The 16,327-nt window shown below is 37.4% G+C and overlaps 1 protein-coding gene across 2 annotated transcripts in view; it reads left to right on the top strand.

The window, feature by feature from the left end:
* The first annotated feature begins 784 nt into the window (after nucleotides 1-784).
* The window catches only part of LOC131542760 (immunoglobulin-like and fibronectin type III domain-containing protein 1), a 35,273-nt gene continuing 19,730 nt past the window's right edge, over nucleotides 785-16,327 (top strand). The window contains exons 1-3 of one of the 2 annotated variants that reach the window (XM_058779738.1): nucleotides 785-914; nucleotides 8,619-8,710; nucleotides 12,201-12,320. In XM_058779738.1, the coding sequence (XP_058635721.1) occupies nucleotides 8,662-8,710; nucleotides 12,201-12,320 (169 nt within the window). In that variant the 5' untranslated portion in view covers nucleotides 785-914; nucleotides 8,619-8,661. The remainder of the gene's footprint in view (nucleotides 915-8,618; nucleotides 8,711-12,200; nucleotides 12,321-16,327) is intronic. The other variant, XM_058779739.1, reaches the window with a different exon arrangement.

Raw genomic sequence — 16,327 nt, 5'->3', positions numbered from 1 at the left:
TGTGCATATGACACGTAAACCTTTTATGTATTAGTTAAAAAAAAAAAATGTTTTTGTCTGTAAAAATACCAGGATTTTTTATTTATTTATTTACAGTGCTATAAATGCATTAAAAACATGAAAAAGGTAAATTTTTCAGCAACAGTAAATGTGTCTTCTCTTTCTTATAATGGGTTTTACTGCTCGATTTACTGCAAGATCACTGATGATGTTAGAATGCCGACAGTAGAAATATGACTTTGCAAAATGTGATGTAAAATCTGTGATTGATCTGACAAAACACCTAGTGGATCAGTGGTGCTTGTAATGGTAAATTCCTGTCAGAACACTCTGGCTTTTTTATTTTAGGTCCCATGTTCTCTGTACAGCTAAAGGTACATAAAATGCTTCATTTTATCAGTGACATAAAATCAAGTCAGTCTTATAGCAAATTATTTCTTTAATTGCTTTGTTTTAAGGGAATTAAAGAACAGAAACATCAAACATTTACAGTACTGCTGAGATAGTAATAAAAGTTATCTTCGTAGTTTTTGTAATTTCAGAACAATTCAGTTGTGCTGATTGTGGCAAATAAAGCCAATTCATCAATTAATTCAGTTTTTTTTTTTTTTTTTTTGTGTAAGTGTAACTAAGTGTACCTCTAAGTTATGATTAAGAACATATCATGTCAAAAGTCATTTGGTCATAATAAGATGTCAACAGGAATGAGGTGTTCCCATAGACCCTCCCTTCAAACAGGAAAACTTTCTTTTGGCGGAAGCCAAGAATGACTACATGAGAACAGTGCACACACACATACACACACAGCTCAAAGGATTTATTACCTTGGACAACTTGGAGGCAGCACTCAAATATCAGAAGAGGCCAGAGCACTTTGAAAGAAGCAAGAGCGGAGCACAGAGAACTGTGAACAGGTAGGGAGGATTTTTTGTTATCGTTCTATCAGAACTGTAAGACATGCACAAAGAACAAGAAAACAATACGAGCTTCATATATTTGTATTGTGCCAAAGTTTCTCTCGTCACTCTGTGTACCTTGAACAGACACTTGTATGTTTTCTACGGGACACAGACTAAGTGGCAAGTTTCACACTCTGTTGGGTGCAATGAACTATGCATGTACTTTGACTTAATATAGCGGCTGTGGAGTTTTTACAATCCAGCACTGACAACCGCACATTACTTTGAGTTCTGACACCAGAGACTCTAAAATCCAAAATGAACTTGTGTTGCTTTATAGTTTTACTTCCTGTTTATAGACTTACTATATACTATCTGATAACATTATTAGTCATATTATGGATGTTTTAAATGCAGTTCCTTACAGCTAGTTTGGTGGCCACACATCAAAATCATTTGAGTCAGTCTTCCCGATTTGGATTTCAAGGTCTGGAATCTGTGAGAGCTGCTAGTCAGGTGGCATGAAGTCAAATCAGAACAGTTGCAGGGATGTTCTAACTATAGATACGGGTATCACATAAAATGAAGCCAATGTACGTGAAGGATTTTGAATCGGTGGGTGGATCTATCTCCATACTTTTTGTGTGTGACAGATGTGTCATTTAACACATCGGTTCTTCCATAAAATAATGGTTAAACTGATCGTTTTTTTTGCTCTGGAGTTTTTCATTTAAACAAGTCACACAAAACACTATTGTAATGAAACATAGGAAAAAAATGGCAGAAGCACACATGTTCAGGTAGTAACACACACACATTTCTATTTTTAAGAATTGCAAACACTTTTCTTGGGTGATGATAATGAAGGTGCGTATGAAAAAACCAACAGGACCTTATGGAACAATTAAATCTTAATGTATATGGGAGTTGCTTTAAAATATTCAGTGTGACTAAAGTGAATTCACGATAACTCCTCGTGTTGGCATTGATGCTTTACAATGTGGTGAAGAGCTAAAGCGAATCTAAAGGTTTAAAGCTGTTCTTGAACTATAGAAAAAGGAAATAAACAACTAATTGTCTCAGCAATTATTATTCACCAGTAGAGCTTGTCACTAACAGTGGCCTTGTGTTAATTTATCTTTAAATGTCTTCTGGGAGCCACAGATTTTTATCCTGCACACTGAGAGGGTTAAGAGATGCATGGGGACATTTGAGATCCCTGGAGAGTCTATCCACTGGAGTCATTTTAACTGGGCAAGGCTGACAGGACAGAGGAAGAGATTTTATCGCCAATCAGAGAAATAGGAGGGCGATAGACTGAGCAAAATTGGCTTTGCCTATTACTGAGGGTGATTTTGCTCACTCAAAAACCCTGTGGAATCGCATCTTCCATACTCTAAATAAAGTACTGACAAGCAGGCTGATTTATAACGCAGTCATTTCCTCACCTAAAACATGTGTTGCTTCAATCTAAGACCTAAGGGGCTCATTGCCAGCCTTCCCTAAGAGGAAAAGTGGACTTAATGCTTGCATCGATATTGCATTTAGTGTGTGCTTGGCTAGTGAGCGGATTGAGAAACTTAGTTATGCACCAACGTAATTAGGCGATTACTAAAACAATCACGGCTCTGGAAATGAGACTTATTTTTTATTAAAAAAATGTATCTTAAAGCATGTTGGCTAAATCATCTAGAATGAGTCAGTTTTTGAAAGAGAATGTAATTTTAGATAGTTCAGACTATTTCATATTGAAAAGGCCCTTTGGTATAGCCGAAGGTAGAACTTACCCATTGGGTTCACATAAATGTCACCTAATGCATTGTATGCTAATGATATACATGCTATTACTCCCTAAGCATCTCTCTTTCTGAACTTCGCCAGTTTTGAGAAATGTAAATAACTAGCGCCAACCAAGGCTGTGCTAGGCTGGCATGATAGCCTATCATTTGACAAATGACTGTGTCCTACTAAACATGTCAGCAGGGCAATTCTGAGAGAGGGAAAAAAGGTTAGCGGTATAGTTTAAAACTTGAGCATGTCATTAGACTTGCTTTTCATATAGTCGTGTGAAGTGCTAGTTTACTCATGCACTGTTATTACTGCTATACAGCCCGGCCTGCCGCTGGCATGTAATTATGTTATGAAGCATGGCTCCGGTTTCTCAGCACGATGAAAATGTCTCCTTTTATGCAGCAGTTCTTCTGATCTGAGATACAGGTGGAAAACCCTGGAAGCTAAGCTAACACAGGCAAATTTTGCACAATAGATCACTAATTTGTTAAGTAAGATGGGAATGTACCTACTTTTAAGCGTAGAATGCCCAAGATGGCAGTGAGATGGAGAGCTTTCTTGTCCCCATATAAGCATGTGATTGCGCTGAGTGGTGTGAAGCTCAGGTTGCGTGTAAACTGAAGACCCCCAGCTTGGCAAGCTTCAGTCTTGGGATATTTTTCTCAGGAGGGTTAGATAGCTCGTTTTCCAAAATGAACAGAAGCCAAGGCCTGCTTAGGACATGCTAAAAACTGGCATGGGTGTTCAAATAATTTGTCATTCTGAATATCTTGTGCTGTAATCAGAGAATGTGTAATAGTGTTTCTCAAATAGTTTCGTTTGGCAGCCACATTTTAAACTGGAGATGTGGTGACCCAATGCGGTAACGAAACCGTCCATCAAACAAAACGAAGAGAAATTGACCATTTTGTTTTGTAAATGCCTCTTGAATTTTGATGGTTTCGTGCTCTCAGCAAAAACAAATTGTGGTTGGCACAAACCATGTTTTCTCTTGATCTGTATCTAATCTAGTCTTGGTCCATTTTGTTCTACCTTACATCATATTGTTCATGGTTTTTGAGGAGGAAGTGATGTTACACATCATGTGTTGCCATTCACCCAATTTGGCAGCTTCTAACAAGTGACAGATAAATTTGGGCTAAAATAATGCACAGCTGTTGGAAAACAAAACATATAGGAAGCATATTCCCTTCCATATTAAAAACTGGTATGGCTATAGTTTATTTTGCTATCATATAGGATCCTAAAAGTTTGTTACTTAGGTTATTATTTACATTTAGCATTTCACATTTTTCCCCTGCAGTCCCCAAACCTTTCAGATTCAGTAGACCTGAAACCCATTTTTGAGTTACGAACAACAGTTGAGACTACTGGTATAGTAGTATAGATATCACGATTTTGGTAAAATGTTCTGTTTGTAACATTAGTTCATGCATAAACTAACAATAAGCAAATTTTTACAGCATTTATTGATCTAGGTTAATATTAATATTATTGTTCACTGTTAATTGTATCATTGTTAACAATATATTTTATAAATTTTGATCTAATGCTAATTTAAGCTGCTTGTTGTAATGGTATAAATGTATTAATGTGGAAATGAACATTGATCTAATAAATGCTGTTCATTTTTAGTTCATGGTGCTTAATGCGTTAACTAACTTATTTAACTTTGGTGTCACCAGGACTTCATTGTATGGTACATGCATTTACTTGTTCAATTTGAAGCTTATCATTATTAGCTAAATTTTTAGTACTATCCGAACAGTAATATAATGGCATAGTGTTATTCTCTATGATGCAACCAACTGAAATTATAACTGTCAGGTTTTACGCCAACTGAAATGGCAAGCCAAACCATGCATAATGATGAGTGCAATGAATCACATGCATGTTGAAGGATGACACTCAAATGTCAGATTTCAGCAGCTTGTGATCCACAAAATGCTTGCATTTATAACTCATTATGCTCTGTGCAGTGTCTCTAAGAGGCCAATCAGCATGCTATTGTGTATGGAATGTGGCACTCGGTCAGATGACTGATGTAGCATAGAATGCAATTTCATAGAGTTATTTATTGAAAAAGATAGACACTGCATAAAACAACCTGCTTAGCTCAGGATCTGAGATGAGATTGAGACTACCATTAGCAGGAGTCAACCGCAAGAGAGGGATAAGAGTCATCGAGGGCCCTAGACTACTAGATCATTCCAAATAAACAAGCTTTGTACAAAACCTAGTCAACTGCCTACTTAGACAGCTTTTCCCCTCGTTTGGCCAAAATTATTGCATCTATCCTTAAATAAGAAGAGAATCTAAGCCTGTTTCAGCCACAAAATAATAAAAATAATAATAATGGTTTTCACAGTTCTGACTTTTTTCTCACAGTTACGTTAAATGCAGAACTGCCATTTCTATCGTTTTTATGCATTTATATTTCGCAGTTATAAGTTTATATTAAAAAAAAGAATGAAATTTGAAATTTGAGACAACTCAGGAAAAAAGTCTGAATTATGAATTCAAAGTCACAATTAGCTTTTTTTATTTGTCTTCCTTGGCAGAAATGGGTGCGGAGTAAAACTGTCAATTGTCATTTTTAATGCAATACTGAAAAATGTTAGGAAAATCGAACAATTTATTTAAAACAATGATCAGGGTGAAGTCAGCTACAATGGGCTATCAGGTAAAATGGGCCAAATAAGGTTGTAGCATCATATCTCTTTAAATTTTTACAGAAAATCACAATAACTGATCTTATGGCAATACTGATCTTGCATTGTTGCTTCAACACTTGTTGACATGTAACAATAAATTTTATCGGTCTGAGTTTTTTAAAGCAGGTAGGGCAGAGTGTTACATGAAGCTTGTCAGAGAAATTGTAAGGTAATCAAGCCTGACATAGAAAATGTCATTAATCACTTATAAGGGTACTAAAGCAATTATGCAATTAAGTAAGCTTACCAACAAAGCAAAGGTTTATGAACAATGTTTTGACATGCTCTTTCAAATAAAAAAGTTAAATTTATAAAAGAAACTTTGATTTTTGTGAAAAAGGTCATTTTAGGTAGAAATGGCTGGTTAAGTTCAAATGGGCCACCATTTTCAGCTAAAATGGGCTGCATACACACGCACACTTTTATACAGAAATTGAGGGTGAAAATAGGTTTATAGGCCTACTGTAGATATGTATCCATACAAAATCTTAACAGTCTTTTAAAAAAAAAAAAATTGCATTGCAGACAGTATGGCAGGAGGACAAGCAAAGAAAAGAAACAGAGACAAGAAGAGAGAAGAGAAAGGCAAAGAAAGGAAGATATCAGTAAAATAGGCTTCATACACACACACTTTTACACAGAAATTGAGGGTGAATACAAGCATACACACACACACATGCACACACAAGACACCAATTTACAGATAAATGTACGGTTAAAAATAAAATGATTTAAGACGAAATTACCTGTGTTGTTCCAATTTACCTGAATGTTGTGCCGTGGCTCAAGAAGGTACCTGCTGATACTCTAACTTAAAACTTTTATACTTTTTCACATTTAAAAAATATAAATATATTTAAGAGACCCATGCTAATTTATAAGAATCTCATGTATAGCTTATTTGATGGCATTATAAGTAATTTACCAAAACGTGGCCCATTTTAGCTGACTTCACCCTATTTTTACCCAATATTTACAGTGGGGCAAAAAAGTATTTAGTCAGCCACCAATTGTGCAAGTTCTCCCACTTAAAAAGAAGAGAGAGGCCTGTAATTTTCATCATAGGTATACCTCAACTATGAGAGACAAAATGAGAAGAAAAAAAAATCCAGAAAATCACATTGTAGGATTTTTAAAGAATTTATTTGCAAATTATGGTGGAAAATAAGTATTTGGTCAATAACAAAATTTCATCTCAATACTTTGTTATAGACCCTTTGTTGGCAATGACAGAGGTCAAACGTTTTCTGTAAGTCTTCACAAGGTTTTCACACACTGTTGCTGGTATTTTGGCTCATTCCTCATTCTTTTGTTTACACGGATCAGTCGTCCTGGTCCCTTTGCAGAAAAACAGCCCCAAAGCATGAGGTTTCCACCCCCATGCTTCACAGTAGGTATGGTGTTCTTTGGATGCAACTCAGCATTCTTTCTCCTCCAAACACGACAAGTTGAGTTTTTACCAAAAAGTTCTATTTTGGTTTCATCTGACCATATGACATTCTCCCAATCCTCTTCTGGATCATCCAAATGCTCTCTAGCAAACTTCAGACGGGCCCGGACATGTACTGGCTTAAGCAGGGGGACACGTCTGGCACTGCAGGATTTGAGGCCTTTGTTACTTTGGTCCCAGCTCTCTGCAGGTCATTCACTAGGTCCCCCCGTGTGGTTCTGGGATTTTTGCTCACAGTTCTTGTGATCATTTTGACCCCACGGGGTGAGATCTTGCGTGGAGCCCCAGATCGAGGGAGATTATCAGTGGTCTTGTATGTCTTCCATTTTCTAATAATTGCTCCCACAGTTGATTTCTTCACACCAAGCTGCTTACCTATTGCAGATTCAGTCTTCCCAGCCTGGTGCAGGTCTACAATTTTGTTTCTGGTGTCCTTTGACAGCTCTTTGGTCTTGGCCATGGTGGAGTTTGGAGTTGGACTGTTTGAGGTTGTGGACAGGTGTCTTTTATACCGATAACGAGTTCAAACAGATGCCATTAATACAGGTAACGAGTGGAGGACAGAGGAGCCTCTTAAAGAAGAAGTTACAGGTCTGTGAGAGCCAGAAATCTTGCTTGTTTGTAGGTGACCAAATACTTATTTTACCGAGGAATTTACCAATTAATTCTTTAAAAATCCTACAATGTGATTTTCTGGATTTTTTTCTTCTCATTTTGTCTCTCAGAGTTGAGGTATACCTATGATGAAAATTACAGGCCTCTCTCATCTTTTTAAGTGGGAGAACTTGCACAATTGGTGGCTGACCAAATACTTTTTTGCCCCACTGTATGTGTGCTATGAATTTTTATTGTTTAACTACTACAATTGTGGGTTTAGCAACATGCTAACTCTAGATTTTCTTGAAATCAATTGAAGAGCATTTCAATTCAAGTCACTTATGAGCTTTCATTTCAATTAGGATGCTGCCTTAGGGGTAAGTTCATACAGGACATGCTCTTGATTTCAAAAAGAGCTAGCTAACTTGTCACAGTGTCTTAAAAAGCAGTGCACAGGAATCAAAGAAGTCCGTCTACCGTTTGTTCACACAGACAGACATTTAAAATAGCACAAATGGATGCATTCCATGTGACACCCCCTATGTAGGTAGTAGACAGCACACTAGGTTTTGGAGCAAAGCTAAGAATCTTGAACACATGCTCGCTAAAATATTTTCAGCTGTACTCCTCAAAGCCAATATGACAGTTAAATCCAAACATGTCAAAATCCCATATTAGTGCTATGCTAGTGCTAGTTTACTAGTGAGGACACACTGACTGGATCTGAACCTTATATGTGAGTGGATTTGAAGAGATGAATGACTAGAGCCGTGGAGGTTTTGCTGACTAGGCCCAAAGCCTCTCTAATGGAACATAATGCACTGCACTGTCACACTGCATCACATCCCAGCAGATGGGATAACCGTCGTCCCACTTTGCTTCATCTTTGTGCCTATTTCACCTGAATTGCTCTTTTCCCTAAACTGTTTGGATTTAATAGGTTATTTAAATGTGCAAATGCTCAGTTTTACCAATTTTAGGTGTCTGCTTAATGAGGATAAGTGTTGCAGAAGCACATGGGGCGAATATCCTAGACAGACTGATTTATAAAGTTAGCTTTTTCATACATCTTCTAATTGCATCTTGTATCGTGCAAACATTTTTAATCTATCCAAATGTTTAATAAGATTGAAATTGAATTGACCTTTCATATTGCTTTTCTCACAGCCAGAGAAGCTTCTGAATTCTTGAGCCATTGGACTGCATCAAGATGATGAAAAAAGCCAAGGTTTTAGATCCAACTGCTGCCGGGCAAGGCGGTAAGAACAATATAATTGTTCTCTCTCCCATATGGCAGGCTGACACCGGCACCGAACCTTGTCCAACTGCTCTATTACTGAATTACTGAAACAACAAATCCAGCCATGTTCTCCATGAAGACCAGCTAGAGAAACACATGGTGAAAAAAAAACCATCCTTTTTTTGTTTTGTAATTTGTACTTTCTCTTTCTTTATGGTCACTATTCCCAGAAGATGTCATTTAGTTAATCAGTTTTCTGTGAATTCATAATGATGAGAGTATAGCAATGGAATTTGACACACTTGATAGGACTTGGGTCTCATTTAGAAAAGTTCTACCACAGTAAGCAGCTACGTTAAAATGTAATGCCGGATTTTCCAGATAAAATCTAATGACCTCCTCTCCATGGTAAAGTGAATAATATATCTGTCCCTGAGGGGTTAGAAGAGCTAGATAAAAGCAAGTGTTGAGTCTAACCTAGCCACACAAATTTATTTAAACACACAAATGATCAAACAGCTGGTTAAAGTTGTAGGTTGTGGGTTTGGAAACTGGCCACTGTGCACAAGATGCAAATGAAGTGGAGGCTGTGAATGTGGCTTATGCAATTAGAGCCTTCATCAGTGCCTAGTGCGCCCTTCATGTGGAAGCTCACTAAACACCCCCGTGAGCATTTGCTGTCATTCAGCGAGGGTTTTTTTGAATCGTGTAACCATGGATGCAAGGGACAACCATCAACCAACCAGAATGTGAAGTGCCTGTGAAGAGAAAGGACAGTAAATAGAGCCAGAAAAGAGGAGAGGGAGAACTGGACCAGGCTGGAATCGAACCTGTATGCACAACAGCTCTTACATTTCATCATTAAACCTTTTTATAAGAATCCACCCATTTTACATTTATTTTCTTTGATTATTTCCATTTTTATTTTTTTCTCACTTGCTTTATTTATTTCATTTCCTTTGAGGAGGGGGTTTGTTTTACCTTATTTAATTAGACCTTTTTATTCATTTATTCTTTTTTTCTTATGTTAATTATGAGCCCCTCCTTTTTTTACATTCATCATGGGTGATAATATACAAATTAGAGCACATATAAAAATTGTCCTCAGTGACAACATTTCTGTCCGGTTTGGCCTGTTTCACACAAATTTAGGAAGAGTAAAAAAAACCCAGCAACTTCAATCGGTAACAGCGACGCCATTTGCTTTTGTATAAAGCGCGAGCCTAAGGTGTGACACGAGACATGACAGTAGTGCCGTGAGCAGATGTCTCTATGGTACAATTTAATAGCACCATCACCTTCATTCTGTCAGATTTGCTAAACAGTAGTCTATGCTAACTGTGAAATTTACATCAAGCCCGGCTTGCATCTTTTCGCGAGGTGTGAGAAAGTTCACTCTTTTATATTCTCTATTTATATTACCTCAAAAATCGCATATTTGAAAGTACTGTGTTTTTAAACTGGCTTAAAGTATAGGCCTATTTTCAGTTTTTCACCATATAACCTTCTGGGTTCAGCACGCGTACAGTTGAAAATGCATTGTGCAAAAACATGCAGCTATACTTCCTCTAGGCAGCAATGTGAATACTGTAACCAGAATAATCACCTGCTGATAATTTATGCTGTGTGAAACAGGCCTCACACTTTTATTTCCTTCCCAGTTTGTCTGCTTTTTCTCTAGTCTTGTCTATTGTAATCTCACATTCAACCACTTAGTGGTTTGAATAATTATGTTTTATTGGTTTAACCTCCTCGTCTTTTCCCCGTCTTGTGTTTTGGTTGTATTTGTGAGTCATTTTGTCTTTCGTTCAAACCTGACAAAGAAAAAAAAAAAAAAATGCCAGGATTCACAATTTTGTGTTCTCCTTCTTTGTTCCCCCTTCCTTCGTTGCTGTTGTACTGTAATGTTGTGTCTATACTGTACCAGGACTGGAAATTCTACCTCTCAAGAGACAAGGTAAGGTAATCGAATGACAGCAACCTGAACATCTGCATGCATGATGATATCTTCATATATCATATCATATCATATCATATCATAACATAACATATAAAATGATATATCATAACATATCATAACATGTATAACATATCATATGTATCAAATTATATATCATAACATATCAAGTATATCATATTATCCAGTATATCACAATATCCAGTCAAATAAAAATAAGAATGCACATCATTGTGCTATCTATAAAATGAATGTTCAGATTGCTGTCATTTAAAGACACAATGAAAAGACTTGAGCAATTTTCTTTCCAGTGTTGATGTATTGAAACATGATGTTAAGAAAATCTTGTCCCTTATTTTAGAATAACCAATAGGTGGGTTAACAATATATAATATAATATTATATTATATTATTAATTTGTATAGATCAGTGGTTTAACCAGAGGTTCTCAATACAAGAACATTTTTTGGTTGGGGCAAGTTGTCACATAAATGCTAGGATTTAGTACAATTAATTAGAATATTTACTGACCAAAACAAACTGTTTTATATTTTTGTGTGTGATGTTTCATATTTTTGTTTCATTTTTCTTCATTTTTTCCCCCTCACAATTAATATACTGTTTATATTTTGCTGTATGAGCCTAAGAAGTGTGACAAAATGGCTTAACAAGACAAAAAAAAAAAAACTCAAGTGTGTTCAGTGAACTATATCTTTTGGAGAAATAATGGTGTAAATTTAAGACATATGACAATATAGAAACTGTTTTTCAAAAATAAACTTACTTTGAGAAATATTCACCAGAGTGAACATTGTGACAACTAGCCCTGGTTTAATCCTCTATTTATAAATTGTGACCCTGGACCACAAAACCAGTCTTAAGTCGCTGGGGTATATTTGTAGCAATAGCCAAAAATACACTGTATGGGTCAAAATGATAGATTTTTCTTTTATGCCAGAAATCATTAGTATATTAAGTAAAGATCATATTCCATTAAGATATTTTGTAAATTTACTACTGTAAATATATCAAAACGCCCATTTTTGATTAGTAATATGCATTGCTATGAATTCATTTGGACAACTTTAAAGGCAATTTTCTCAATATTTTGAATTTTTTTGCACCCTCAGATTCCAGATTTTCAAATAGTTGTATCTCGGCCAAATATTGTCCTATCCTAACAAAGTATACATCAATGGAAAGCTTATTTATTCAGATTTCGTGTGATGTATATATCTCAATTTCCAAAAATTGAACCTTACAACTGGTTTTGTGGTCCAGGGTCACAATTTAGGAATGTGTTTGAATGTGTTGAAACACGAATCTGCATATTTTAAGTAAATCAAGAAGGAAATTATCATTGGTGCAAATATCATTATATGTCTTAAATCCCCACTTAAAAATATATTATGTACAGAGATTGTAAAATGTTTTTCAATACATGGACTACTGTTGTGCAGATGATTATTCAGCATATGTTACGTCACAGTGCACCTGCTGTGTTGTTTCCCCTGATGTTCTGACATTGTGCCCTGAATGTGGATTCTCTCAGGCATCAAACGGAGATCTAAGGTTCCCGGTGTTATGATTACACAGTACATTGAGGAACTTCCTGAGGGGATGACAACTCCAGACTTCACACGTAAACCCATCGCTTTAACCATTCAAGAAGGTAAGCACATTAAAAGAGAAGAATCTACAAAAGTGAAAGCAAATATGATTAGAGGCGACAGTTGAGAGCTAAATGATCCTGGATGTGAAATTAACAAGCTAGGAGCACGTACAGAGGATTACCACACAGATTTGCTGCCCTAAATGTCTAAGCTGTGCAGCTACACCGTCTTAACATACGCAGTAGATGAGTGATTTATCAAGTTCGCTGCTCGTCCCCCAGCTTTAACATGTGACCACAGCTATATATGCACCAAGGAAAAGAAATCAAATAGCATATATCCCATTTCACGCTAGTTTGAAATGCACCGAGCAAGACCACAAATGGGTAATGTATGCCTTCATTTATGTTGCCTTGCAGGCTATAGGTTTTTGCCCTTTATTCTGCCTGTATCTTAACCATTTGACTTTGCCAAAGTATCTTCTGCAATACAACTAAGAGTGTCTCTTGAAAAACAGAACAATGTCAGCCATGTTATACAGTTGCTGGTCATATAATTAGAATATCATCAAAAAGTTGATTTATTTCACTAATTCCATTCAAAAAGTGAAACTTGTATATTATATTCATTCATTACACACAGACTGATATATTTCAAATGTTTATTTCTTTTAATTTTGATGATTAGAGCTTACAGCTCATGAAAGTCAAAAATCAGTATCTCAAAATATTAGAATATTTACATTTGAGTTTGAATAAATGACCATCCCTACAGTATAAATTCTGGGTATCTCTTGTTCTTTGAAACTACAATAATGGGGAAGACTGCTGACTTGGCAATGATCCAGAAGACGAACATTGACACCCTCCACAAAGAGGGTAAGTCACAGAAGGTCATTACTAGGGGTGTAACGATACACCAATGCCACGGTTCGGTTCATATCACGGTTTTGGAGCCACGGTTCGGTTCGGTTCTGTTTGCTGTGGGGGCAGGGTTCATGGCAGGGCACCAGCAATAATAACACTAGATTCACTTTAACTTAATAAAAACAACAACAACAATAATTTAACTTATTAACTTTATATTTATTAACTTAACTTTATACATTGGCTTCACGTTTTCTTTAGAGCAGTTAGCACACCTGAGTTAACTAAAATTAAATAAATGCCTCCGCTGACTAGTCAGAAATAAACTGCACACCTGAGTCAACTATAATTAAATAAATGCCTCCACTAGTCAGAAATAAACTGGTCTAATAAAATAAAATGTATAAAACATCTAAAATGTTAAATTAAAGTTTTTCTTCAAAAATACCATCATGTCCACATTCTCAGGTGAGAGGCTTGCTCTCTGTGCTGTAACAATGTCCCCTGCTGTAGAGAACACCCGCTCACTGGGGACTGATGTTGCAGGGACTCCAAGGAAGCATTTAGCCATCCTGGCTAAATGGGGAAACTGGCTCTCTTTGTCCTTCCACCATGCAAGTGGATTTGACTCCACTTGAAGAGTCGGCACTTCCTTGTAACGCTGCACCTCCTCTTTCACCATTTGAGACAGAGACTTGGATGCAGGTGTGCTCGTCTCCACTGGAAATAACTTTACAAACAGTTCCGCGATTGGTGCTCTTTTGGCTGGAGGATCACAATCACTGCTGGATGCCACTTCTGACTGCTCCTCTGAGGCTTGGGCCTAACAAGGACAAAGCCACAAAATAGTTAAGTTACTATTGCTAATTGCAATTCATATCTGACAAATAAAACTACCAAAAACATAGTGATGCTCATCATTTCTGATGATCTAAGTTTCTGTTTAGATTTTAGAGTTTCAAAAATTATATATGTAAAGTGCTTTTCACAGGACATATTCACTACTAGTAAGATATGTTGCAGGTCTGTGGTATTTACAAAACAATGACATTTATAAAATGTATTTTTTAAAATGTATTAATTAATTTAACTTAATCAAATTATTAAATTAACTCATTTTGGAATTAAAACAATTAAAAAAAATACCTGTGAGGGATGGCATTCCAGAATCTTCTCTATCAGGCTGTTGAAGACGATGCTGCATGTGGTCTCTTCAAGAAACGGCAGAGATTTAAAACGTGGGTCAAGTGCAGTACTCATATGAAGAAACTGCACAAGTGTTGAGTCAGAGTCTGGGTATCTGTTGGTGAAGTCGGACACAATGGCAGATTTGACATCTTTCACAACTGCTGTATCTGTGCAACTCACGTTCATAGATTCCAGGATGGTGTGTTTCAGTGGCATTATCATTGAAACGGTTGGCAGCTGTTCAGTGCTCAACAGAGCTGTTACCGTTTTCAGTGGTTCGAGAACCTGAACAATGTTCTCAGCTACTTTTACATCTTCATCAGACAGAGTAACAATGTCCTTAATGTTCCTCTTAATATTCTTGTCTGTAAGTGCTGAGAAAACAGCAGCCTGCTGTTCAAGGTAGCGCTCAAGCATGTCATAGCTTGAGTTCCACCTGGTGGGGACATCCTGGATCAGCTTGTGTGTAGGCAGTTGGAGCATCTCTTGTTTGTCCTTGAGCACTGCTGCAGCAGTAGTGCTTCGATGGAAAAAGTGACAACTTTTCTCACTCTGCCTAAAAGCCGTGACATCTGGTTAACGCCCATCCCCGTTGTGAAGCCAGGTTAACAGTGTGTGCAAAACATCGAATGTTTGGTGAAAATCCGCTGCTTTAACTGCATTCACTATATTTTTGGCGTTGTCTGTTGTGACGGAACAGTCGCGTTTTCTCTGTCAATTTTCCACTCAGCTACAGCTCCTGTAGTATTTCCGACAGATGATCACTTGTATGGCTTTCATAGACCGCGTGTCTGGAGAACGGATTTGCAATTACCCAGTTGTCGGTAATATAGTGCGCCGTGATCGTGATGAAGGACTGAGTTGCACGGGAGGTCCACCCATCTGTAGTTAAAGCAATGAATTTTGCATTGCTCAGGTCCTCCACCAGTTTGGCTCTCACTTTGTTGTAAAGTTGAGGCAAAACATTCTGGCTAAAATGCGGTCGGCTCGGTAGTTGATATCTGGGCTCTAACACACGTAGCAAATGCGCGAATCCGTCGTTCTCAACAACTGAAAATGGGCGCATATCCAGCGCCATGAAAACAGCAATCGCCTTGGTAATTGCTTGAGCACGGTCTGAGTCCGCCTGTAGTTTAATTCTAAAGGCAGTAGGAAGAGTTTCCTGTTTTTGAGGTCTCTTACGTGTGCTGCTGATATCAATGTCGGGATGATGTCTCCGGAGATGCGCTTGCATGTTAGAAGTGTTTCCCGTCGTATGAGCAACTTTTGTGAAACACTTACGACAGACGACGCGCGTTTTGTCTATGACACGATTTCCATTGTTGTAGTTGTTGCACTGGAAAACCAAAATTTGCCCACACAGGAGACGTAAATGTGACCGGTGGGTCTTCAATCTCAATATGCCGCGGAGTTGCCATCCTGAAGTGCATAGCGTATGTAAACTCCCGTGCGTGATCGATCACCCATATCACGTGGTGACATGCACTTTATTTAGTAAATAATATTAAAATAATATTTATTAAAACTACAGCTCTTATTAGTTGTTAAAAGTGTACTCAATTACTATTTAATCAAATGTCAAGGAAGAAAAAAATAGTTTTGTGACAAAATGAAGTGAAAGTTGGGCCGGGCCAACAGGGGGCGGGGCGCGTTCGGTTCGACATGCGAGTATCACGGTTCGAACCGTGGCTGTGGTATCGCGTTTTTTCGGTTCGGTTTGAATATCGTTACACCCCTAGTCATTACTGAAAGGTGTGGCTGTTTACAGAGTGCTGTATCAAAGCATATTAAATGCAAAGTTGACTGGAAGGAAGAATTTGGGTTGGAAAAGGTGCACAAGCAACAGGGATGACCGCAAGCTTGAGAATACAGTCAAGCAAAGCCGATTCAAACACTTGGGAGAGCTTCTCAAGGAGAGAACTGAAGCTGGAGTCAGTGCATCAAGAGTCACCACGCTCAGACATCTTCAGGAAAAGGGCAACCAAGCCACTTCTGAACCAGAGACAACGTCA

Source organism: Onychostoma macrolepis, chromosome 06 (assembly GCF_012432095.1).
Source record: "Onychostoma macrolepis isolate SWU-2019 chromosome 06, ASM1243209v1, whole genome shotgun sequence".
Taxonomy (NCBI): Eukaryota; Metazoa; Chordata; class Actinopteri; order Cypriniformes; family Cyprinidae; genus Onychostoma; species Onychostoma macrolepis.
This window is presented reverse-complemented; position numbering and strand designations above follow the sequence as displayed.